This window comes from Sus scrofa, chromosome 4 (assembly GCF_000003025.6).
Source record: "Sus scrofa isolate TJ Tabasco breed Duroc chromosome 4, Sscrofa11.1, whole genome shotgun sequence".
Taxonomy (NCBI): Eukaryota; Metazoa; Chordata; class Mammalia; order Artiodactyla; family Suidae; genus Sus; species Sus scrofa.
In genome coordinates, this window is record NC_010446.5 from 50,722,013 (window position 1) to 50,749,748 (window position 27,736).

General features: G+C 39.3%; 1 protein-coding gene across 1 annotated transcript in view; it reads right to left on the bottom strand.

The window, feature by feature from the left end:
- ATP6V0D2 (ATPase H+ transporting V0 subunit d2) overlaps positions 1-27,361 on the bottom strand; it is a 55,186-nt gene extending 27,825 nt beyond the window's left edge. Inside the window, exons 1-2 of the mRNA XM_003125581.4 lie at positions 26,779-27,361; positions 12,613-12,784 (exon numbers count right to left, since the gene is read on the bottom strand). Coding sequence (XP_003125629.1) covers positions 12,613-12,784; positions 26,779-26,908 — 302 coding nt within the window. The 5' untranslated portion in view covers positions 26,909-27,361. The remainder of the gene's footprint in view (positions 1-12,612; positions 12,785-26,778) is intronic.

A 27,736-nucleotide genomic window follows, 5' to 3' on the forward strand; every position in this document is an offset into this window, starting at 1 on the left:
TTTATCTTGGTGTAAAATTAATTTCCAACATACATTCACAGTAACAATGGTGAACATAAAGAAGAGTTAGCTCATTCATTCACAAATATTTATTATGTATCTAAGGAGCTAAGACCTGGATTCCAGCACTAATTCTGACACCATTCAATTGTGTGCTCTTGGGTAAATCATTTTACATGTTCATTTCAAATGTAAATATTTACAGATGATTCCTACCCATCTTTATTAGTTATAATATCCTTAGTGTTAGGGACCTCATTCAGAACATATATTTGGCCTCCAAGAAGCCTGAATCATATCTACACAGAAGAGACATGATGATGATTGTCTTTCTTTCTTTCTCTTTCTTTCTTCCTTCCTTCCTTCCTTTTTTTTTTTTTTTCTTTCTTTCCAGCCTCACCTGTGGCATATAGAAGTTCCCAGGCTAGGGGCTGAATTAGAGCTACAGCTGCCAGCCACAACCACAGCCACAGCACCACTGGATCTGAGCTGCATCTATGACCTATGCCAAAGCTTGTGGCAATGCCAGATCCTTAACCCATTGAGCAAGGCCAGGAATCAAACCTGCATCCTCACAGAGACTGCATCGGATTCTTAACCTGCTGAGCCACAATAGAACTCCAATGATGATTGTTTTTCAATCCATGAATAAAAATTTCTCTATGCTTACAGAAGTCTTAACTCTGATATACACTGGGTAAATAGAACTGAAGGAGATAACTGGCACTTTTTCTAGAGGTCATAGCTGCCTATTCCTTACTTTTTCTATACTTTTCTATTGAGGACAATAACATTAGAGTAATTGCTCTAATATTGCCCCTTCTCTAGCCATGTCTGTTAGTATTACAGAACTTCATAGGAAGGTACCAATGGAGTGGTCCTTCTTGCCAGTTAGACAGTTAAATTTGTGTTCTGTCATACCCTGTTCTCCACCTGGTCAAGAACAGGAACCAGTGGATCTCATCTTTAGCATACTGAAAACACCAGTCACAAAAGACTTGGGAGAATCTTATTTCTTCCAATGAGGAAAGAAAAAAAAAAAAAAAACCACACAGCTAAGAGGATAGGAAGAGGAATGAAACTTTCACACACTGATGGTGTATGAAAGAGCAATCTGCTAGTATCTATCTAAATCTAAAACTGCATAGCTGTTGACAAAGCAATTTCACTTCTGGGAATCCATCACAAAGAAATTCTGGCATGAGAAAGCAAATATATATGTACAATGATGTCTGTTGCATCATTACTTGAAATAGCAAAGAAATGAAACAAACTAGATGGACAAAAAAGGGATGATTAAATAAATTACAATATACCCAGCACAATGGGATACAATGTATGCTTTAAGAGATCTATATGCACTTATGTAGAAAATTCTTAATAGATGATATAAAAAAGACTGTAAACAATATGTAATGTAATCTTATAATCTGTTCTAAAAAATAAAATAAACTATGTGTATTTATATTTGGTGGTTTAGATATAAACATATGCATGTATATAAAACTTCTTTCACATACAAAAACTTTGGAAGGGCATGCATCAAACTTATGAGTGTGTACCTCTGGGCTTTGAGAAATGGGAACTGAAGTGTTTATTTACAAAATCTCTATTCTATTTCTAAAAAGCCACCTCATAGGGTTGTTGTAAGAATTAAAGAAATTTAATACATGTAAAGTAATTATAGTGAGCACTGAATAAATTTTTTAATAAAAATTCTTTAAAAAAAATACACACATGTGAGAGTTCCCTTCTGGCTTAGTGGGTTAAGGATCCCAAGTTGTTACTGCTGCAGCTCATGTTGCTGCTGTGGCATGTGTTCAGTCCTTGGCCCAGGAAATTCCATGTGCCATGGGTGAGGACAGAAATAAAAATAAAATAAAATAGAATAAAAAAAGTAAAATAAAAAACATAGATGCTTCATTTTCAATTTAAAAAATAAGCATGATAAATAAAATACAACTAGGGCAGTGGTTATCTGGATCAAGGTCAGGGTGGATTTCAATCTCTGCAGGTTATGGGACAGCCTCAAGTCTGTCCCATAAACAATTGCTGGGGAAGGAGCAGTACTTTAGAAAACAGGTTACTGGGATCAATCATGCCCCCTGGTGGTTGGTTGCTGCCTAGCCAGAATGTTGACAAAGCAAGGCAAAGAACACAGCCATCTTGGCCCAGATGTGTTTCCCACTCAGGGGAGAACTGCTGTAGCATCGTAAGCTCTTTTACATCCATTACTTAACATCCTTAACCCTCAGATACTACTTATGCTGATGTCAAGTGGCATCAGCAACCCAGTAGCAGTACAGGTTAGCGTGTGTTTCTGCTCACTCTTCTGGATTTGCCTCCTGCTCATGTACAAACAGGGTCCCAGCCTTTAAGCTTCAGTTTGAGAATCACCTCCTTTATGTAACCTTTTCTCACTTTCACAGGTGATTAGACCCTAATGCATAAAGTGAGCTACTTTTTTTTGAGTATTTGTATGTGGATTTATTATTATATTACATATGTACACAATTTTTTTCAATCAACCAGCTTCATGGATGTGCAATGTGCTCCACATTTAGATGGGTCCCATGCTTGGTTTAATTCTATGCTTTTGTTCTCCTTTTTTTAAAAAAATATTTTTTTGGCTTTGCCCATGCCATGGGGAAGGTCCTGGTCCAGGGATCAAACTTGAGCCACAGCAGTGACGATGTGGAATCCTTAAGGGATTCCCTTAGGGGAACTCCCACTAAAGATTTTTTTACCAGGGGCCTAGTGTTTTCATGTCAGTGGGCCTCACAAGATACACAGCTGGTACTGTTTTCAATTAAACTCACAATTCTACATTGTATGTAATTATTATTATTCCAGATGAGGAAAACAAGGCTTTGAATGACTAAGGAACTTTTTTCAGAGTCCCACAACTGGTATGTTGTAGACCTTGAACTCATTTATTGGCTGTAAGAATTTCCCATTGCATCAGGGTCACTGGAGGGCTTCCTAAAAAGTGTGATTCCTGAGAGCTACTAAAACTTAATTTTTAGAGGCGTGGTCTTGGAGTCTGCACCTTAGGTAACACTTTCACTGGCTTAGAGAACAAAGTCTATATTCAATTCATCTCTAATATTAGAATCTAGCTCAGACAGTCATTCATAGCAGTTACCTAATAAACGTTATGCTGATTAAGTGAACATTACTCAGTTATAGATAGATCAAATATCACTTTTGGCTGAAGAACACCAGTGTTCTTTAATTAAAGTGGTTAGACATTTTACATGAGGAAAGCCTTATCAGTAGGTAGAATTGAGATATTTTTGCCCTTTACATTGGTGCAATCTTTAAGACTTCAGGAGAACTACTCTGGACAATAAATCAGAATCATAAATATGCAGTGGTGTTAAATCATCAATCTCATAGTATTACTGAGAATTTGGTTCTTTTTTTTTTTTTTTTTTAATTTTACCACAGCACCTGCAGCATATGGAAGCTTCCAGGCTAGGGTTCCTATTGGAGCTGTAGCTGCAGATCTATGCCACAGCCATGGCAACACCAGATCTGAGCCACATCTGTGACCTAAACCTACTGAGCAAGGAAGGCCAGGGATTGAACCCACACCCTCACAGAGACAACGTTGGGTCCTTAATTTTTTGAGCCACAGTGGAAACTCTGGGAATTTGATTCCTGAAAGTAGAGGTTTTTTTGGCTTTATTATTTTGGGAGGTGGGGGTGCACCCACGGCATATGGAGGTTCCCAGGCTAGGGGTCCAATTGGAGCTGTAGCCTACACCTCAGCCATAGCAACGCAGGATCCAAGCTGCGTCTGCAACCTACACCACAGCTCACAGCAATGTGGTATCCTTAACGTGGTATCCCTGATTGAGTCCAGGGATCAAACCCACGTCCTCATGGATGCTAGTTGGCTTCATTAACTGCTAAACCACGACGGGAACTCCTTGAAATCAGAATTTAACAAATCAAATACTATGAGACTTGGAGATATTCTTTATCAGAATATAAACATACCTAAAATATTCAGACAGAAAACATACCTAAAATATTCATGACCAGATGTAAGACTGCATAGTCACTAAAAAATATTAGAAAAAGCTTTGACATGAAAAAAATGCTGATAATATATTAAAAATTAGTTCAATTATTTTATGGAGTGATTTTAATTCTTTTAAAACATATAGAAAGCGTATAAATACATCAAATCATGGAGAGATTAGGATTTTTTTTTGTCTTTTGTCTATTTAGGGCTGCACCTGCGACATCTGGAAGTTCTCAGGTTAGGGGTTGAATCACAGCTACAGCGGCTGGCCTACACACCACAGCCACAGCAACACCAGATCCGAGCCATGTCTGCGACCTACACCGAGCTCACAGCAAAGCCAGATCCTTAACGCACTGAGAAAGGCTAGGGATCGTACCCACGTTCTCATGGATACCAATCGGGTTCATTAACCACTGAGCCATCATGGGAACTCTGGATGACTGATTTTTTATATTACTTTATCTAATTTAAATGAGCTTCTTATTCTTTTTGATTAGAAATAAAAACGAAATCCTTTAACTTGCAAATTCTTTCTTCCCTTAGCTTAGAGTTCTCAGGAAACATTGACTATTTTCTCTCACTGGTCATAAATAAAGATATTGGGAGTTCCCATTGTGGCTCAAAGGGTTAAAAACCCAATATAGTCTCTGTGATAATGCAGGTTTAATCCCTGACCTTACTCAGTGGCTTAAGGATCTGGCATTGCTCCAAGCTGAGGCATAGACCACACATGCAGCTTAGATCTGGTGTTGCCCTGGTTGTGGAGCAGGCCAGCAGCTGCAGCTCCTATTTGACCCCTAGTCCAGGAACTTCCATATGCCACAGGTGTGACTATAAAATAATAAATAAATAAACAAACAAACAAACAAACAAACAAGCCAAATTCTGTTAAGTCTGCCTCTCAAATGCATCTAACCACTGTCCCCTCCTACCGATCGCTAATGTCAACATTTCCAGTCTAAACTTTTAAAGTAGCTTCATCTGTGGTTTCTCTGCTCCACGCCCCATTTCTTCAAGGCATCTTTCACAATACCAGCAGAATCATCTTCTGGAAACATAAATCAGTTCATTCCCCCTCACTTTTCAAGGCAGTAAGAGCAGAAAACTAAACACAAACAAATGAAAAAGAAAAAATGGCACCTCTGAAGTGATATTTGGAGTGCCCTGATGTCACAACTTAGTGTATCTAGTTACTAGCTACAAAGACTTGGCTGCTTGAACCCTGCAAATGCTAGCACCCTTTCTGAAAAGCCTTCCTTGATAGACTGTTATTCATAGAGACTGAGATCAGAGTCCTAAGTTGAGCCAGGCTTTTGTCTCTCATACCTCAGTCCATGCTCCTGCTCTTGGCCAGGCTCCAGCCACATATGAGATGACTTATCTCCAGATACAAAGTCTTTTTGTGTCTCATAATGCGCATATTCCTTCAATCTGAGGCCCCCTTGAAATACTGACTCAAATTCTACTTTCTGTGTAAAATCTTTAAAAATAAGGAGTTATTTCATCCTCCAGACTCCTTCAACTGAATGTTTAAGCCTCTAAGATAGCTGTTGTTTAATTCTGTCTTATTTTTTTTATCCTTTGGGGATACATGTCTGTTCTATTAGAATGTACATGCTTAGTGACACAGAATTATGTTATTCAGGTTTTGACTAACAAGTGATGAATTAACCAACTCATCCAGTTTACTGAGGACTTTCCTGGTTTTAGCACTGAAAAGACCAGATCCTGGGAAACTCTTTAGGGTAAACCAAGGTGTACAGCCCCCTAATGTACAGCACTGTGCAAAGAATGTAGAAGAGTTATAAAACATCACTGGGAGAGGCAAGACTTTGATTAGCTGTTATACATGAATCTTCAAAGATTTCTTGGAGTTCCCATTATGGTGCAGTGGGTTAAGAATCCTACTGGTATCTATGAGGATGCAGGTTTGATCCCTGGCCTTGCTCGTGGGTTAAGGATCTGGCATTGCTATGAGCTATGGTATAGGTTGCAGACACAGCTTGGATCCTGAGTTGCTCTGGCTGTGGCTGTAGCTGACAGCTGCAGCTCTGATTTGACTCCTAGCCTGGGAACTTCCATATCATGCAGGTGTTGTCCTAAAAAAAAAAAAAAAAAAAGATTTCTTCACTGTGTGTTCCTTAACCTACAATTCTTGGTTGATATTAATGTGGAATATTGAAGATTATATTTCCTTACTCATCTATATTGGGAAGATTTGATTATTTTAAAAGGTTAAAATAACCTTAAAATAAATTAGTATTTTGAATATTAAAAGATTATTTAAATCAGATGGCTAATCTCAAAAGACAGAAGTTGAAATGCTGCTGGAAACTGTTGAGTAGGAGGGAAGAAAAATAAAACAATCTAAGCCTATATTACATAGTCTCAATTAAAATGCTATTGGATTCATTCCTTTGTTTCATGCCACTGTGTATAATTATAGTACACAAAACTTCCAGATCTGCCTGCTATTAAGCATTTAAAAATATCCATTCCAGATTTCCAAAACAAGTTTCACATTTACAATAATTATATCACACACATGTGCAATGCTTAGATTATATTTATCATGTCACCTTAAATTTAGACTATATATATTAGGTTTGACTTAATCATTTTCATATGATGCCTTGGACATTTCCTAATAGAGCAGGAAGTAATCCTACTTGATAGAAATTCACAGGTGCTAGATAGACACTTGATTTTGCAATATGTTCTCAAAGAGAGATAAGAAAAATAGTTTCAGAACTATTGGACACCTGTCCTGCACAGGTACACCTTTTGTTATGGTAACACATCTCCAGGCTCTGCAGAGCACACCTGGATGCTGCCAGGGCAGGCAAATCGCATGACATGTTGGGACAAACCATGGATTGAGATTCAGAATACCTAGGTTTTGGTGCAGTTGAACTCTCTGGCCTCTAACAAGGAGATAATGCTATCTGTGTAATTAGCTGTAGCAAAAAACTTCATAGAATAATTGTGAAAGTGACTTTCAGGTCATAAAATGCATCCTATTGAGGCATTTTTTATCAGGGCTGCAGATCAGAATAAACTGGGTACCTTCCAAAATACAGGTGGGTCCCACTCCTGGGATAGGTATCAGAAATACTTTTTTTTTTTTTTTTTTTGGCCATGTCTACAGTGTACAGAAGTTCCTGGGCAAGGACTCGAACCTGAGCCACAGAAGTAACCAGAGCCACAGCAGTAACAACATCAGATCTTTAACTCACTGAGCCACCAGGGAACTCCCAGGAATATATTTATTTTTTAAGGCCTTTTTGTAAACTACTGGGCCAGTGCAAGATTACATTAGCTTTCTAGAATGATGGATCTGAAATCAAATTCTTTCCAAATCTCTTAATAATGTCATGACTTTGAAATTCACATTAATTCATTGAGCCTCAGTTTCTCTAACTTGAAAATGGGAGATATAAACATTTCTTTGCAGGGTTTTTGTGTAGAGATGTAGGTAAAACCTCTAGTCAGAGTAAATATCTTTGGGGGTCTGATAAGTAACTAAATACCTGAAGATTATAAGATAAAAGGGAGTGTTGAAGACCGTGTCTAAATGGACGATGCAAGCCTTAACTAGACATTTTTTTTTTTTTTTTTTGTCTTTTTGCTATTTCTTGGGCCGCTCCCGCGGCATATGGAGGTTCCCAGGCTAGGGGTCGAATCGAAGCTGTAGCCACTGGCTTACACCAGAGCCACAGCAACGCCAGATCCGAGCCGCGTCTGTGCTACACCACTGCTCGCAGCAACACTGGATCCTTCACCCACCAAACGAGGCCAGGGATTGAACCTGCAACCTCATGGTTCCTAGTCAGATTCGTTTCCACTGCACCATGACAGGAACTCCACAACCGGTATTCTTAATACAGTTCTTAAATTTTTCTAATGATTAGAAATATTTGGAATTTTATGTAATATTTTTTGGAACAGAGTTTATATTTTGTTAAAAATTACTGGAGTAGAGTTGACTTACAATGTTGTGTTAGTTTCAGTGTACAGCAAAGTGAACCATTATACATATACATATATCCATTCTTTTTCAGATTCTTTTCCCATATAGAATATTGAGTAGATTTCCCTGTGCCATACAGTAGGTCCTTGTGACCTATCTATTTTATAAATAGTAGTGTGTATATGTTAATCCCAATCTCCTAGTTTATCCCTCTCCCCAAGGTTTTCCCTATTTTTTTTTTTTTTTTTTTTTGTCTTTTTGCCATTTCTTGGGCCGCTCCCGCGACATATGGAGGTTCCCAGGCCAGGGGTCCAATCAGCTGTAGCCGCCAGTCTACGCCAGAGCCACAGCAACGCGGGATTCGAGCTGCATCTGCAACCTACACCACAGCTCACGGCAACGCCAGATCGTTAACCCACTGAGCAAGGGCAGGGACCGAACCCTCAACCTCATGGTTCCTAGTCGGATTCGTTAACCACTGCGCCATGACGGGAACTCCACTTTATGGTTTACTTTTTGAAGCCTCTCCCTGATATCTAACAGTAATATTTACCATTTGCAACCTTACCATGTGCCAAGCATTGAGTTGTATTAAAACTGACTTATTTAGTTTTCAAAACCCTGTTACAGTAAGATACTATACTTAAGATTATTTAAGATTATGGTGATTTATTCTCCCTAACATTATTTATTTTTTGACTGCGCACAAGGCATGTGGAAGTTTGGCCGCACACAAGGCATGAGTCGGACCCAAGCCACAGCAATGACCTGAGCAATAGTAATGACAACACTGGATCCTTAACCACTAGGCCACCAGGGAATTACACTATTGTCTTTTTTTTGTGTGTGTGTGTGTGTCTTTTTGCCTCTTCTAGGGCCGTTTCCCAAGGCATATTGAGGTTCCCAGGCTAGGGGTTGAATCGGAGCTGTAGCTACCCGCCTACGCCGCAGCAACGCAGGATCCCAGCCGCGTCTATGACCTACACCACAGCTCACGGCAACGCCGGATCCTTACTCCACTGAGCGAGGCCAGGGATCCAACCCTCAACCTCATGGTTCCCAGTGGGATTCGTTAACCATTGCGCCACGACGGGAACTCCACTATTGTTTTTAAAAATGAGGACTCTGAGGTGAAATGAACTGCTCCAATTCATGTGGTTGGGGCAGGCAGAGCCGGGCTTCATGCTCACAGATGTCTGCTTCCAGCCTCTCCCTTTTTCCCTTAGCATCAGACACTTCATAATGATGTAAATTTTTCTTTTCAAAATTCACGTTCAATAGCAATTATTTTGACGAATGATCAATGGTGACTTGCTATTATCCAAGCACCACTGCTTGCAAAGCCTCTCTCACAGACAGCCTTCGAGATTAGATATGAACTGTCTGACTTGGTCCAAAGCTCAGTCATGTTCTACTTCACCTCAGCTGCTATGAGAGCAAACCTGGCCTTTTCTTTCGTTTCTTTTACACTTGGGGTTTCTATTTGAGATTTTTTTAAGGAAGGGTCTTGCAGATACTAACAACACATATACACACATACACACACACGAAAAATACTCTGATGTGATAAAGACCAACTTCCTGAGCCTGCCACTGAAGACTCCATAATCTGACTGGAATTTCCTTCTCTAGCATCCCTTCCTCATTTTTCTCCCCCACCCTTTGTTTTGCACAGCCTGCTCCAACCAAAACTGACCAGTTATTAGTCCTGCAGGCAGCATCCTTCCCATCTTCATGCTTCAACACCAGATACTCAGCTTTCTCCTGAATCTCTGAATTCCACTCCATTCCAAAATTCCATTTCAGGCTTGGCTATCATGTCAGCCCTTCTAGGAAGGCTTTCCAGAATCCTTCTCAAGGAAAGTGTTTGAGCTTTGGACTACATCAAACCCAAGTTCACATCTGATCTTCAGCCTCAACTAGTTTTATATTGGTGGATTCTTTAAAAATGTCAGCATCTGTGCCTATAAATAAACCTTAGACTACAGTGCCGACAGGAAGATTGATTGCACAAGCAAGAAACATAGGCACTAACAACATGCTTCAAGTACATCAATGATGTCTTCCTGCCTTAAACTAGAATAATTTCTTCTACCTGCTTATTTATGGAAATGGTACAGAAACAACTGGATAGCAATGGGGAAACACAATTTGAGCTGGATGCCTAGTCTCATTCCTTACACCAAATAAATTTTAGATGAACCCAGGTTTTAAATATAAAAAATGATATGTCAACAAGAACAAAAGAATGGAAGAAAACACAGGTGAATTTATTTATGAATTGGAGTAGAAAATGCCTTTCTAAGTAGGACACAATAATCAGAAGATTATATAGTGAAAAGATTGACGATGATAGCTAATTAAAATTTTTCAATGTTCCTATAGTAAAAACCCCCAAACTATAAAAATTAAATTATCAACTATAATTTAAATTATATCAAACTGAGAAAATAATTTTAACTTTCTTAATTTACAAAGAGCCCTTATATATCAACAAAAAATATTAAATACTCCAATAAAAACAAAGACAGTAGTTCCCATCATAGTGCAGCGGGAACGAATCCAAATGGAACCATGAGGTTGAGGGTTCTATTCCTGACCTCGCTCAGTGCAATAAGGAGCCAGTGTTGCCATGAGCTGTGGTGTAGTTCTCAGATGAGGCTTGGATCTGATGTTGCTGTGGTTGTGGGGTAGGCTGGCAGCTGTAGCTCTAATTGGATCCCTAGCCTGTGAACCTCCATATGCTGTGGGTGTGGTCCTAAAAAGCAAAAAAAAAAAAAAAAAAATTAGGAGTTCCCACTGGGCACAACAGGATTATTGTCTCTGCAGCGCTGGGAAACACGTTTGATTCCTGGCCAAGCATAGTGGGTTAAGGATATGGCATTGCTGTGGCTGTGGCATAGGCCAGCAGCTGCAGGTCAGAGTTGACCCCTAGTCTGGGAACTTCCATGTACTGCAGGTGTGGCCCTAAAAACAAAAAAATAAATAAAAAGTTTATTCCTTTGACTCACCACTCCCATTGCTAGAAATTTAGCTTGGAAATAAATTCAAGATCTACGCAGGAATAAGCTAGTTACAAAACTTTTTCTAATGGAAAAAAAAGTTAATTATTTGTTAATAGATGCCTGATAAATTGAGCCATGATACATACCAAACACAGACTTCTGTGCAGTTGTTTATAAAGTATGACATTGATGAGGATATTTCTAAGGTATATTAAGTGGGGAAAAAACTGATCCATTTGTACATATTTGAAATGGGGGGTGGGGAGGTTGAGTGTGTATCAATATACATACACAATGTATATGTAGATTTTTCTAGAAAAATACCTAAAAAACTGAAGTTACTTTCAAGGAGAGGAACTGAGTGGGGAAGGAGGGGACATGTAGAATAGAGGGACATTTTTATGTCATGCCTTTCCCAACCAGCCTAGGGCCTGGGTCTTTTGTATATTACATTTACATTGTAAATACCTGGTAAATATTTAATGTACTATGGCCATTTAGTCTTAGCTTGTCAGCTAGGACAACTAGAGATGCCCGAAGTTTTGAGCACCGAATATAATGTATTAACTGGGTTAATAAATACAATTTACTCTTGTGTCGAAGTTCAAATTTTTTTTTTTTTTTTTTTAGGGCCCTACCTGTGGCATACAGAAGTTCCCAGGCTAGGGGCTGAATCAGAGCTACAGCTGCAGGCCTATGACACAGCCACAGCAATGCAGGATCCAAGCTATGTCTGCAACCTACACCACAGCTCACGGCAACGCAAGATCCTTAACCCACTGAGCGAGGCCAGGGATGGAATCTGCATCCTCAGGGGTACTCGTTGGATTCATTTCCGCTGCGCCACAATGGGAACTCCCAAGTTCAAACATTTTTTTTAGAGAGAAGGGCTTGAAAGATTGGAACCACTGGTGATAGAAAGGGATAAAAACAAAACGTGTATAGCAATGATGGGCTTTCCTTATGCTGTTGCAAGGGAAACCCAGAAAGGGGAGATGAGACCTTAAGAACAATTTGTGTTATTGCAACCCCACCCTAACAAGTGATTTGAAAATGTCACATAGTATCTATCTTCAATACCAGCAGCTGGGAACTTTTTAAGCATCAGCAGTTCTTATTATTTTTTAGAATGAAAACTGAAAGCACTGCTTTATATAGAGGCCATCGCCATCTGCATAATCATGTTCATAAATAAATGAAATCTAACATTTTCTATTTTCTAACAGTGAAAATGTGGCTCTGTGAGCTTATCACTTGCTCAGGTTTGAAGGTAATCAAACTCAGAAACAATAGAAAAGGTCTTAAGGAGTTCCCACTGTGGCAACATGGGTTAAGAGTCCAACTGCAGCAGCTCAGGTGTCTGTAGAGGTACAGGTTTGATACCCAGCCCAGTGCAGTGGGTCAAAGGATCCAGCATTGCTGCAGCTATGGCTCATATTCAGTCCCTGACCTGGGAACTTCCATATGCTGTGGGTGCACCCATAAAAAAAAAAAGAAAAGGTCTCAAGCCCAGTGCCAGCCTAATACCCCCACATTACATTAGGGGTTGTTGGCACAATTCCACTGGGGAGGGGCAAGGCCTCCCCACTTACATCACTTACGTCATGTACGTAAGGAAGGTGCTCAGAGGCTCCAGGGAATGATTCCGGAAATACTCAAATTCTCTGCATAGCTTTTTCCTCATCTCTGTGTCAATAATGGAAACAGTAAGAGGATTTGGTTGATTAGCCAAGAAGTTGCCGTAATCAGTGGTCTGGAGATGAATTTTCAGATCTGAAATTAAATGAAACACCAAATCAGGTGAAATTTTGAACATTCATGAATTTATGCTAACTTATGATAATTGCATCTCATTATTATTATCTTATTAGACCTTAACATAAGGGCTACATATGATTTAGACTTGAGTGTTAATCTTTAAAAAATTCAGTTTTCATATAGATATTCTAGTAAAACATAAAAATGTTCAATACCTAAAAACCCTGCTATTATTTAGCATAGCTGAAAAGAACGTTACCAACCAACTAGTCCAGAGATTGAGAATTGGTTTTACCTGAGCCAGCTTCAGTCGTTTGGAAAACTAACTGGTTTGCTAAGTAAACTGTTAAAGAAGGATACTAAGGCTCAATCCCAGCTTGATGGGAAAAAAAATTATTACTGATATTTGCTATGGGCATGGGAGGTGAAATAGGCAGCCATCAAAATCCTTTGATTAAAGATGAAGAAACTGAGTTTCAATAGGGCTAAATGGGAGTTACATAGTAGTAGAGATGACGCTATGAAAGGTCTCCTTACTCTTAAATTCCAACATCATTTCCATGGGACCATGCTAGGCATCTTTTTTTTTAATATATTTTATTTTAAAAAATATAGTTGATTTACAACATTGTGTTAATTTTTGGTGTACAGTAGTTTAGCTTTATATATATGCGTGTGTGTACATATGTATGTGTGTGTTCTAAGAATATATATATATATATATATATTCATTTTCAGGTTGTTTTCCATTATAGTTTATTACAAGATATTGAATACAGTTCCCTGTGCTATACAGCAGAATCTTGTTGTTGCCAGCCCATCCTTTGAATGGCATTATTTTGGGTTACCAGATAATTTAATTCATTTCCAATTTCACTTATTGTCATTTCATCTTGAACAAACCATTTGTTTTCTTCGCACCCAGTTTTGTGAATACTGATTCCATCCCACTCTCTAGAAATGTCCCCTTTTCAGATCACTCATTATAATGTATCCTTCAACTTTATTTATTTTTATTTTTTTGTCTTTTGTCCTTTTTAGTACCACACCCACGGCATATGGAGGTTTCCAGGCTAGGAGTCTAACCGGAGCTGTAGCCAATGGCCTACACCACAGCCACAACTATGCCAGATCTGAGCTGAGTCTGCAACCTACACCATAGCTCACAGCAACGCCAGATCCTTAACTCACTGAGCAAGGCCAGGAACTGAACCCGCAACCTCATGGTTCCTGGTCAGATTCATTTCCACTGCACCATGATGGAAACTCCCTCCTTCAACTTTAAAATAACAGTTACTAGTGATTAAGTGCTTATTGTGTATCAGGTCGTATATCAGGAGTATATTATCTCATTTAACACTCATGGCAGCCATAAGAGTTAAGAATGATTTTTACCCTCTTTTATAGATAAGAACCCTGAAACTCAAAGAGGTTAATGACTTGCTCAAATTCCCATTGATAAATGGAGTGAAAGCCAACCAGTATTAGAAACCTGCATTTTATTTCCAATGAATTAAATTACATTATCAATTGTCTTGTAAAGCCTTAATTCTGTTTGGCAGAATTTTCCAATCTCATTCAGCTGGATTTAAAAGTACTTGGTTAGCAGAAGTTCCCTGGTGGCTCAGTGGGTTAAGAATCTGGTATTGTCGCTCCTGGGTTGCTGTTGTGGCATGAGTTCATTCTCTGGCCCTGAAACTTCTGCACGCCATGGGTGCAGCCAAAAAAAACCTCACAAACAAACAAGAAAATACTTGGGTAATACTTGTAGCACAGCATTAGTCTTAATATGTTAACTCCAAAAAGGCAGTTCTGCTTTCTTAGTTATAGCTCTTATCTTTTGGTTCCTTGTATAGTACCTAACACATAAATGTTCTTAAATATCTGAATATCGAAAATGTCTTTGGCACCATCTACACACAACTGCTGCCAATATGGTATCCTAGAGCTTATTACATTTTTCTTTCAAACATTTATTAGCATCTATTATGTGCTCTTAACCACAGGAGACCCAAAGATGGATGAGATATATTCCTCTTCCTTAAAGAAACACAATTTGGTGGGGGTGGAGCCACAATAAACATGTTTCAAACAAGTAAGTTCAGTGATAAAGATAACCTTGATTAATGGAAACGTAGAAAATGAGAGGAAGATTCACAGGGATGAGAGCAAAAAAGTCTAGGAAAGTTTCCAGAAGAAGGTTCAGCCAGAGGTGGGCAGTAAAGTGCTGCAGAAGGGTACAAGAAAGGCACTCTATGAATTAGCACAGGTATGGTAGGCGCAAGAACAGTTCAGAGTTGTTCAAGCATTGAGTGGGAGAGAGGAGAAATGAAGCCAAGAGAGGGAAGCAGGGGTTGTCCCTAGGAAGGCATGGTGTGACCACCTTCATCCTAAGGATAACAGGGAGCCCATATGGGCTCTGAACTAGTTGCTCTGGTAGCTAGGGGGGAGGGAGGACTTGCAGTTAGGCACTCAAGTGGTTCTTGAGTCTTTGAGCTTCAGGAGACGGGCATCCTTTCTCAGTGTCTGGAGTAGATCATGCATCAGAGATGCTCTTCACCTGACTGCAGAATTTATTTGCCCAATTACCTATTTAATTAATTTAATTAAAAAAAAAACCCTGTAACTCTTATGCCATGTCATTTGGCTTTTATTTTGATAGTTCAGGTTTTTATGCAATTTGACAGTTTGCATTCTCAGCACTGAGGAATATTTGCCAACAGAAGTGACACAAAATGGTATTGCTTCCAAAAACCATGATATTTTGCTCATATGACATATGTTTCCTTTAAGCAAAATAACTTCCAAACCTTTCAGTTCCAGTGAGATTCTGAAATTAAATGTCTCAAGTAAGGAAACCTGTAATACTGTGGTTGGTGGAGAGACAGTTGGGATAGAAGGAGCTCTGTGTCCCCAGCCCCAAGATGATCCAAGTAACATGTACATTCTGTTTCTAACAAAATCTTAGGACCTGAAATATTTGCTCTGAGATAATATCATTATCACTCAGTAATGACAAGAATGCTTATAGCTTTCTAGCTTTAAAAATGGAATCAAAAATTTTTTTTCCTTGCATTTCCCCAAGTGCTTATCTAAATAAGTAGGCAATGAATTGATGGTTGTGGTCAAATACATTTGGAATAAACAGGCTTCTTAACGGTAGGAACTGAAAGCCTTGAATACATTAATTGGAATGATTTCTTTGCAAAGAGTTTGGTACAGAACCTCCCAAGCTACTAGAAAACAATGGAGCCACCCACAGAGAACACTTTGGAAAATTGCACTCTTTTTTTATCCAGAGTGGTGTGGCAAGTGGCATTTTTTTTTCTCTTTTTATTCAAAAGAGGAACTGTGAGATCACTACCAACTAAATCAGTTTTATAGCTCCCAAACACAATAGCATAAAGGGAATAGATTCTGCTATTATAACAAGGATCAGAGGACATCACCCAGAGTAGCGTATATGCACATGTGTCTGCATGTTTGTCCACAGGGTCATAATGTAAAAATGTCTCTTCTGTGGGCTTCAGTCACTGGGTTCAGAGAATCATCCTAGATCCCTTTGCCATGAAGATAGGACAACTATCTGGTCATTATCTCCTCACTATTAATTTGTTGGGCAGATGATTTTTTTTCTCTGTGCCACTTGCTGTTGGGACTTTATAAAAATGAATGTCCAAACCTTTCTCACCTCACTCAGGTAGGTAATGGCAGGGAAGCACCTTCAGAGGTACCTGTGAAGAGTGCTATCTTCAAGCAGACCCCCTCTCCGACCCCACCCCTCACTTCCCCATCCTCTGCTGGTGCTGAATGTGGGAAATTACCTGGCATTTCTGAACTTACTTTCATCTACAAAATGGATATAGAGGCTAAGCTTTCCAGGGAATTTTTTTAAGTTTTATTTTTTATTTTTGGTTGTGTCTGTTGTAGAAGTTCCCAGGCCAGGGATCAAACCCAAGCCACAGCAATGACAACATGAGATCCTTAGCCTGCTACTACCAGGGAAATCCTGTTGTGGGGTTAAAAGATGATGTAGATAAAGAGTCTTGCTTTTGTTTTTTTCTCACTTGAACCCATCTATTTCCAAAATAATTTGACTCAGTTGGCTAAAACTTTAATTTTTATTCTCTAAACCAGAATTTTCCTGAATAATGTAATGGAATCTGTCACAATATCTTTTTTTTTTTTTTTTTTTTTTTGCTTTTTAGGGCCACACCCACAGCATATGGAAGTTCCCAGGCTAGGGGTTGAATTAGAGTTACAGCTGCTGGCCTACACCACAGCCACAGCAATGCCAGATCTGAGCCGTGTCTGAGACCTCCACCACAGCTCATCACAACGGTGGATCCTTAACCCACTGAGTGAGGTCAGGGATCAAACCTGAATCCTCATGGATCATAGTAGGGTTTGTTACTGTTGAGCCATGATGGGAACTCCTAATTATTTATATTTTAATAAACCTATCAGTAACTATAAAACCAGACTCTTCTTGCTCCATTTTTGCTAAGGTGCTGCCATTCTCATGGTGATAAAACCTCAGTCCTCTTTGGTGCTTTATTAACTTCAAATCCCCTTCATTGTTCCTTAATATCTTACCAGATTTCCATTCCTTATATCCCCGGTTTAGAATGACCATCTGACGCCTAGATCACTATGACAATCTTTCTTAATAGATTCTGCCAAACTCTGCATGTACTTCATCTTTGCTTAAGAAATATTTCAGTCTTAGTTCCTGCTGCGGCACAGCAGAATTGGCAGCCTCTTGGGAGCCCTGGACGCAGGTTTGATCCTCGCCTGGCATAGTGGATTAAGGATTCCAAGTTGCCTCAACTGTGGCTTAGATTGCAACTGCAGCTTAGGCTGATCCCTGGCCCGGGAACACCATATGTCTAGCTGTGGCCAAAAAGGAAAAAAAAAAATTGATCTTATAATGATCCTATAAGTAGCTTGGAGCTACTGAGTTTTAGGGAGATTGAAAACAACTTTCATAATACTTATAGAGTGTTTTATCACTAACAGATGATTTTAATATACATTATCTCTTAACCTTAACAATAACCCCCATTTCACAGATGAAGAAACTGAGTTTCAAAGAAATAACTTGTTTGTGTGTTCTATACTTACAAGTGTTTGACTGAAGATTCAGACATGTCTCTTTCCTCATTCAATATTTTGAAGCTTTATAATTAGATAACGTCTTTCAAAAATTTTCCCAGCCTAAAGTCCTGCCTTATCTCCAGGTATGATAGTAAAGCCAAACTGCTTTACTCTTCACCTGTATGCTTTTGTTTTCAGTCTGCAGTTTGCTAATTCTCCGCATGAACCTAGAATGTCTTTTTATCTCAACTTCCCTCCCAACACCTACCACCTTCATCTCATCAGCATTTTCCTAACCTGCTGTCCTCAAGATGTGATTCACTTTCAAATATATTTCCCATTTATAGGTTCAAACTCTTCTTATATTTTTCAATTGTTTTTAATTACTCATAGAATGAGTATTTCCAAAGCAAACCAGGGCTAATTGGAGGTGAATAAGATCAATTACTTAGAATCATATACCAAACACTATTAACCATAACCAGGAAATGTGAAGGATTATTTTAGGAATTAAAAAGTCCAGCAGAAGAGGGCAAATTAATTCTTGTTGTATATACACTGCCCTTCTGGGGGTGTTCTTATAACTGCCCAGGAATTCTTATGATTTACAGTTTACAAAACATTTTCAGAAATTTTGAATTCCCTGGGTATCCAGGAGTCAGGCAAGGGAGATACCATCTAAATATCAGATAAGAAAGCACCATGGCTAAAAGTTAAGCAGCTGGCTTGACCTCCCTAAGCAAAAAAGTAGAAGAACAAGGACTTAAACAAGCAGACATTTCTAATGTGTATTTTCGGATTCTTATTATGTGCAAAACATGGCCTTAGGCTAGGGAAGCTAGGAGACAAAAAAGAATAAGGTGTGGTTCCTACCTTAAAAAAAAAAAAAGGCTTAAAAATTTCAGCTTTATTGAAGTATAAATGACAAATAAAATTGTAAGATATTTAAAGTGTACATGGTGGTGATTTGGTTTACGTTTCCATTGTGAAAGAATTCTCCCATCTAGTTAATTAACACCTCCATTACTAGACAGAGTTATAGTTTCTGCCCTTGAGACATTTACAGTTAGGAGGGGATAGATTCATTTATTCATTAAGGAGTTAAGCCCTTAACTGTGATAATTCAGGGGTAAGATAGAGAAATGAGACAAATGTCCTGCCCCAGGGTGACATACTTATGCAAATGTCACAAATACTGCACAGAATTAGGTCCACTGCAAGGTATAGTAGAGCACAAAATTGAGATTTATCAATTCTATCACAGTAGGGATATACTAGAAAAGGGTTTATAGAGAAAGTGATTCTGCAGTGGAGGCTCTAGAGAGGAATGAAGTGCTCTCCAGGCAAGCAGGACAGAGAATGACATTTGTGGCTGAAAATAACTATAGAAAAGGTAGAAAAGTTCTGAGGAAATGTTTACCAGGTAGAGATGGGACAGACTGCTCCAGCCTTTTAAACTAAGTGATGTTTATCCTGCCTGATAAAGCCATGGAAGTATTAATGAACAGAAAATTGACAGTACTGTATGGATGATTTTTATGTGTTTTTTTTTGTTTTGTTTTGTTTTTCCTTTTTTGGCTGCCCCATAGCATATGGAATTCCCTGGCCAAGGATCAGATCCCAGCTTCAGCTTCCACCTGAAGCACAGCTGCAGCAATACTGGATCCTTTGACTCATTGTGCTGGGCTGGGGATCGAACCTGCATCCTGGTGCTGCAGAGATCCAATTGTGCCACAGGGGAACTCCTGTATGTATGTATGTATATATATATATATATATATATTTTTTTTTTATTATTATTATTTTCCCACTGTACACCAAGGGGGTCAGGTTATCCTTACATGTATACATTACAATTACAGTTTTTCCCCCACCCTTTCTTCTGTTGCAACATGAGTATCTAGACATAGTTCTCAATGCTATTCAGCAGGATCTCCTTGTAAATCTATTCTAAGTTGTGTCTGATAAGCCCAAGCTCCTGATCCCTCCCATTCCCTCCCACTTCCTGTATGTATATATTTAAGACAAGGTAGAGAAAGTAACTGCTATTATTAGAGGTACAAATAATGTCTAAGGGAGCTTGAAGAAAGCACTTTGAAATAAGTCTTCATTCTAAGTGAAGTGTTTAATTTAAAAAGTAAGGAGTAGGTGGAAGTTCCTGTCATGACTCAATGGTAACAAACCGACTAGTTTCCATTAAGATGTGGGTTTGATCCCTGACCTCGCTCAGAGGGTTAAGGATCGGGCATTGCCATGAGTGAGTGTAGGTTGAAGACATGGTTCAGATCCTGCGTTGCTGTGGCTGTGGTACAGGCTGGCAGCTGCAGCTCTTATTCAGCCTCTAGTCTGAGAACTTCCATATGCCACAGATGCAGCCCTAAAAAGACAAAAGACAAAAAAAAAAAAAAAAAAAAAAAGTAGTAGGTACAAATACAGGTAAACAGTAAAAGTTTTCCTACTTGTCACCTACCTGTCCACCACCCCTGCCATTCCTTACTATCCCCAGTAACTGCTATTTTTAGTTTCATTTGTATCCTTTCACAGTTTCTTTGTATCTGGACAATCCTAGAGAAAATATATTTTAGGCGTTCCCATTGTGGCGCAACAGAAACAAATCCAGCTAGTAAACATGAGGTTGCAGATTTGATCCCTGGCCTCCCTCAGTGGATTAAGGATCCAGGCATTGCCATGAGCTGTGGTGTAGGTCACAGACACAGCTCAGATCTGACATTGCTGTGACTGTGGCATAGAACAGTGGCTACAACTCTGATTCGACGTCTTGCCTGGGGGGCACATTTGGATCCTCTGATTGGTTTCAGGTGAGGATGCCTTATTTGCATGGGAAAAAGGTTATAGGGAGATGCTCTGAAGGGCATTCCTCTGATATCTGCATGTGTCTTCATTATTTGATTGCAAGCCTCCTGTTTTTGTTAACAATAAATGGCCTGTTTTGAATCACCAGGATCAGAGTGGCTATCTTTTTGTCTTATTTATTTATTTTGTCTTTTGTCCTTTTTTAGGGCCACACCCAGGATAGGGGTCTGATCAGAGCCATTGCTGCTGTCCTACTCCAGAGCCACAGCAACACCAGACCCAAGCCGCATCTGCTACCTACACCACAGCCCAAGGCAATGCTGGACCCTTAACCCACTGAGTGAGGCCAGGGGTCGAACCCCCAACCTCATGGTTCCTAGTTAATTCATCTCCGCTGTGCGACGACAAGAACTCCAGAGTCCCTATCTTATCCTACCTAACACATACATTTGGAATTTTGAGGTCCAACTATTCTCCTTTATGGTTTCTTATTTTTCCAATGTTTTTATTCTCTAAAGTGGGGGTCATTTTAAGTCAGGGACTGTCTTTTTCATCTTTACTTCCTTCACTCTATCTAGAAAGTGCTTAATACACGAATTAATTCCCACTTGCAGGCACAGGTAGAAAGGAATGAAGGTCATGTCACTTGGAAAATATGTAACTGTGAGGTATAATCAGCTCATCTCATCCTAGTCCCAGAAATGATGGCAGAGAAGATGAAGTTAAGGTGCTCTCAACACACCCTGAAAACCAGGGGACATTTGCACCACATATCTTAGAAAAGGCTATTTCTTACTAAATTCTAGATCTCTGAAGTATTAACTTTACTACTTTTTTTTTTTTTCTTCTTTTTAGGGCCACTCCTGCTGCACATTGAGGTTCCCAGGCTAAGGTTCAAATTGGAGCTGCAGCTGTCGGCCTACACCACAGCCACAGCAACACAGGATCCAAGCTGTGTCTTCATCTACACCACAGCTCACTCACGGCAACGCTAGATCCTTAACTCACTGAGCCAGGCCAGGGATCAAACCTGCATCTTCATGGATACCAGTCAGGTTTGTAATCTGATGAGCCACAATGGGAACACCCTACTTTTTCTTTTTTGAAGAGGAAAGAATATTCACAACAGTCTTGTTTGTAATTTTAAAAAGACTGATGAAAATAACAATATTGCCAAGAAAAGACATGGAGGAACCTCAAATGCATGTTACTAAGTGAAAGAAGCCACCTGAAAAGGCTATATACTGTATGACTCCAACTATGTGACATTCTGGAAAAGGCAAAACTATGGAAGCAGCAAAAAGATCAGTGGTTGCCAGGGGCAGGGGCCAGGGGGAGAGAGAATCCTCAGAGAACAGAGGATTTTTGGGTGAGTGAAAATACTCTGTGTGATATAATAGTTGTGGATACATGTTATATATATTTGTCCAAACCCAAGATTATACCATACCAAGAGTGACTGAGCTGTAAACTATGGACTCTGGGTCACTATGATGTATCTGTGAAGGCTCACTAATTGTAACAATGTACCACTCTGGTGGGGGATGTTGCTAAAAATAGGGGGAGACTATGCATGCATGGAGCAGGGGTTAAATAGGAATCTCTGTACTTTCTTCTTAATTTTGCTGTGAACATACAACTGCTTAAAAAAAAAAAAATGCTTTAGGAGTTCCCACTGTGGTGCAGCAGCTTGAGGGTCTGGCAATGTCTCTGAGGCAGTGCAGGTTTGACCCCTAGCCTGGGAACTTCCATTTGCCACAGGTGCAGCCGAAAAAGAAAAAAAAATTGAAATAAAAAGTTTTAGAAGTTCCCCTTGTGGCTCAGCAGAAATGAATCCGACTAGTATCCAGGGGGATGAGGGTTTTGATCCCTGGCCTCCCACTCAGTGAGTTAACCATCTAGTGTTGCTGTGAGCCATGGTGTAGGTAGATAAGGCTTGGATCCCAAGTTGCTGTAGCTATGGTGTGGGCTGGCAGTTGTAGCTCTGATTCAACCCCTAGCCTGGGAACTTCCATGTGCCACAGATGCAGCCCTAAAAAGCAACAAAAAACAAACAAACAAACAAAAAAACAACAAAAACAAAATAAAACAAAAAACAGAAAAACCCCACATTACTCAAAACAAAACCAGTATTCTTCTAAAGACTATTTTATACCCCGTAACATTATTATTTGGTTCTAGTCACTTTTAAAGAACTTTCTAAAGAAAATTTTTTGAAGCTGACTAATCAATTAACTGTTTATTAAATTTTTAAAAAGTTTATTTTATTAAAATATAGTTGATATACAATGTGTTAATTTCTTCTGTATAGCAAAGTGATTCTGTTACACAAAAATATAATTTTTTTTCATATTCTTTTCCATTATGGCTTATCACAGGATATTGAATACAGTTCCCTGTTCTATACTGTAGGATCTTGTAGTTTATCCATTCTCTATATAAAATTGTTTGTAGCTGCTAATCCCAAACTCCCAATCTGTCCCACTGCCACCACCCCTCCCCCTTGGCAACCACAAGTCTTTAAAGAACTTTTATTTAAAGTCACTTTTCAAGAATTTTCCATAGGAATATAGCCTCCAAGCAATCCAGTGACATAGGCCATGTGAAATGACTTCCTCTCCTGTCTGTGGGAAGGACTGAGTCACAGAGGTTCCTAGTGACTAGTTCAGGTCATTGTTAGTCAGGGTCAGGACCAGATGAATATTTCTGACCACACTCACACAATCATAAATATTAGGCCTTTTCAAAGCTTTTTTTTTTTCTTCAATCTTCATATTTCTCTCTTCCAAATTTACCTGAAACCTTATATATTTCTAGGAGGTAGTGCTAAAACAATTTGTTGATATTAGTACACTTTTCTTTTAAAGACTAGAGGACTTTAAAAGGCTAAAGGTGAACTGAATCTTTGCCAAGTTAGCTTTTCTTTACAGAAAGTACCTGCTTCAATGTAAAGTATTATTATGATAATCTTTTACCTATGCTTCTTTACCCATAATTTATATGGTGCATATTATGTGCAAAACTAAATAGAAATTCTAAAGTGATGACTGTTGCACACCTATAAATTTAATAAAATTCATTAAGTAATTAAAAAAAAGAAATCCTAAAGTCTTTGTATTCTATCCCAATAGATAAATCCTTTATTTATTTATTTATTTTAGCTATTTTAGGGCCACACTGCTACATATGGAGGTTCCCAGGCTATGGGTTGAATTGGAGCTACAGCCGCCAGCCTACGTCACAGCCACAACGCAGGATCCAAGCTGCGTCTGTGACCTACATCATAGCTCAGGGCAATGCCGGATCCTTGACCCACTGAGCAAGGCCAGGGATCGAACCTGCAACCTCCTGGATCCTAGTTGGATTTGTTAATCACTGAGCCACGAAGGGAACTCCCTAATTGTTGTCCTTGATTCTTCTCTTTAACTCAAGCCAGCTCACAACGTGGTTGGGTTTCTGTTAGTGCATTCACAGATGCAACAGTGGCATTGCTGTTCTCAAGTGATTTACTTCCCAACATTGTATAAAATAAACAGGCAGGACAGACTTTATTATTTCCTCTATAAAAAGGGAGCTGAGAGGAACATAGACCTATTTGTGTATCTTCAACTCACTCTCAGCAGGGAGACATTTTAGTGGAAAAACACATGCAGAGGTCTAAACACCTGACCCCTGACAAGGCTGTTAAGAGTAGTCACAGCCGCTCTAAGCCTCTGAGTCCTCAACTGCTCACTGAGGACATAAAACCCTTACTTTGTTTAGATTGATTTTCTCAGCAGTCATTAAAACCCAGCGTGAGGGCTCATATTTGATATCCCCAGGCGTCTCCAAATAGATTGGCAACAGATTCAAACACAATTGAGAAACAAATGGTTGAAAAAAAATATTACTGGGAAGAAAGAAAGGTAGCAACCATGAGATATAACTTAATAAAGTCGAGGTGTATATGCAGGGTTTCTTACCCAGGGAGATGGGTGACTTCAGGTGGTCCATGACCCCCTGATATTATATGGAAAATCCTATGTGTAGGCACCTGTTTTTTTTTTTAAAGTTCATTTTTCAGGTGTTCAAAAGGCTCTGAAACTTTTCCTTCTCTCCCAAATTGAAACTGAGTGTAGTGTCTTTCTGAATTTTTTAGTGAGCTTGGCTAAACCTTGTTTTGTATCATGAAGATATTTTACGTACTGTTTGTGTTTAAGTTTGCATTCCTCAGCCCATTTAAAAGCTTGACTGAACACTATTTAGAATTCAGTCAAATGGCTTCTCTCAGAAGCACTCATTCTGCCCTGTGTTCATTAATTTTTTCTGCCTCAATTTATAACAATTTTCTATACATAATTAACATCTTCCAGGCACCAAACTCCTAATTAAATATGCTGAAATGATTTAGGATTTGGGGCTATATTGTGATTATTTCTAGCCAACAGAATTAGTTTTCATCTATAAGATCTGTCTAGCTGTTTCTGTCTCTAATGAAGGAGAGGGTCTCTGTCACCTTGGACAGTTTTGCCTTAACTCTGGCTTTAACTGGTCAGAACAAAAAATAAGTGACCTCAGGGACCTCAGCTCTACTTGAGAAACCTTCAAATTCATCTTCACGTTTGTTGTTTTGGTTTTGGCCTTCTACTACTCTTGCCGGCAGTCTTGATCCTTATTGCTTTCTTGCTTTTTCTAGAATAATCTGGAAGTTTTAAAACACCTTACTACTGACATTATTATATTGATTTTATAAGCATGTTTTAAAATAAGGGAAGGTAGCTGTTTTTAATAATGAAAATACTGTATTTGGTATGTGAAATCTTTGATAAGGTTTTGGAAATACTGTAGCTTAAAGGTAATTTCCAGAAAGGAGGGGGAAATGGTGAGCTATTAGTCAAAGAATACAAAGTGTCAGTTATACAAGATGAGTAAATCCTAGAGCCTATAGTACACACACACACATACATACACAGAGGGCAAGAGAAAAACTTTGGAGGTAAATGGATAGGTCTATGGCATAGATTGTGGTGATGATTTCCTGGGTGTATACTAATATCTTTTTAATATAATAATTCAATGAATTTTATTTTATTTATAGTTGTACAACCATCCTCACAACCTCACAATCTTTCTTTTTTTTTTTGCTTTTTAGGGCTGCACCTGCAGCACATGGAAGTTCCCAGGCTGAGGGTTGAATTGGAGCTACAGCCGCCAGCCACAGCCACAGCCACAGCAACATGGGATCCGAGCCGAATCTGCTACCTGCACCACAGCTCACAGCAATGCCGGATCCCTGACAAACTGAGCGAGGCCAGGGATCGAACCTGAATCCTCATGCAATAGTAGTCAGATTTTTTTCCACTGCGCCACAATGAGAACTCCCATGCCAATGTCTCTTGATTTTTTTTCTTAAGCTTTATTTAAAAAAAAACCTCAAATATACATACTCTCATACTAATAGATACTGAGAAATGAGATAGAATAAAATTCTCTAGACCAAGGTTTTGGGGGTTTCTTAACTATAGCTCATTGGACAGTTTGGTAAAATCATTCTCCAAATAATATTTATAAATAATATGTACAATGAAAATATATAGTATTCAAAGGACACTAAATATATTAAAATATAGTTAAGATATTTAAAATTTATATAACGTGCTTCTTTATTAAGACATGAAATATCAAGGAGGAGTGCAAATCTAGTATAATTTTGTAATAGTGAAAATATAAATGATATTTCAAGGTATCTGCAAGAACTGTATAAGGATATGAACATACTGCCTTTTATTGGTGACAAAAGTTTTAACTACTGTGATTTGTTGCTTGCAGTCATAAAAGGAAATGCTAAATTTCACTTAGGGAATAACGAAAATAGAGATGTAATTTTTTTTTTTTTTTTTTTTTTTTTTTTTTTTTTTGCTCTTCCAAGTTCATGTAGCCCTGAAGTCTTGGCCTTGAGAATAAGAGCCTACCCAGAACTCTCAGGCCTTGAGACTAAAGCCCCCAATCTAGCTTCCAGCAGGCAGCATCAGTCGTCCATCCCCCCCCCCCCCCCCCCCCCCGCCCCCGCTTCCCCACCCCACACACCTTTTTTTTAAGGTGAAAAGGGTAGCACTTACCTTCCAGAGTCTCACACTGGACCAGGTTGATGTAGTCCTGCTGGGTCAGGAGGCCAGCTTTGCACCCTCGCACCAAGCCCTCCAGGTAGCCATGGTCCACATTGAAGTACAGCTCAGCGCCCTCAAACATGGAGGAAGCAATCACTGCCCACCTAGGCTGAAACAGCTCTGTGTCCTGACCAGCCCTGAAGACGTGCACCAGCCTGGAGAAAAGTACTTAGCTCTTGCCAGGAGTTATTGGGAAGTGATCTCTCAGCTGATAGTCAGGGTTTTCATGACTAGTTTCCTCCGCTTTCAGTGGCTTTCAACACCATGAGCTCAGTCCTGTTTTTACCTCAACAGTGAATCAGCTAGATAACCTTAGTGAACCCAGGAACCAAACCCCTGCTATGAGGCGGGGGAGGAGGTCAGGTGAGGGCGGGTCAGGGCTCTGCTCCTTCCCTACCAGAGCAACTAGCGCCTTCCCAGCTTCGCTACTAGAACCCCTGCTACAACTGAACATTTTGTAAACTTTTCTTCCCATGTAAGCTTCTGAGGTTTCCATTGTAAATGACATTAGTTTTAAACATCTTGAGAACTATTAAAAAGAAAGGAAGGGCTTTAAAAAATTAACTTAATGTAAATAGATCAAAGGCAAGTAGGCAGTTTGGAGATCCTGGAGAAGCTAGTTCAGCAGCATGGGGTGTTTGTAAAACAAAAGGCCAGGAATGCCTTAACCTGGCCAAAGCCTGGTACCTGCTTCTCTCCCCACCCCCAGTCTAGGCGCAGAGACCAGAAAACAGTCCTGGGAGCAGGTACACAGTCTTGTGATTCTATAGTAATAAGCCACTACCTTTGAAAAATACTAATATGATAGTATTACCCACATTCCAAATAAGGAACCAGCTCTCAGAAGCCCTGAGGCAGCTCAGAATGCAGTTTATTTAAGCCAGGACTTAATTGTTGTTTCATGCGCCAA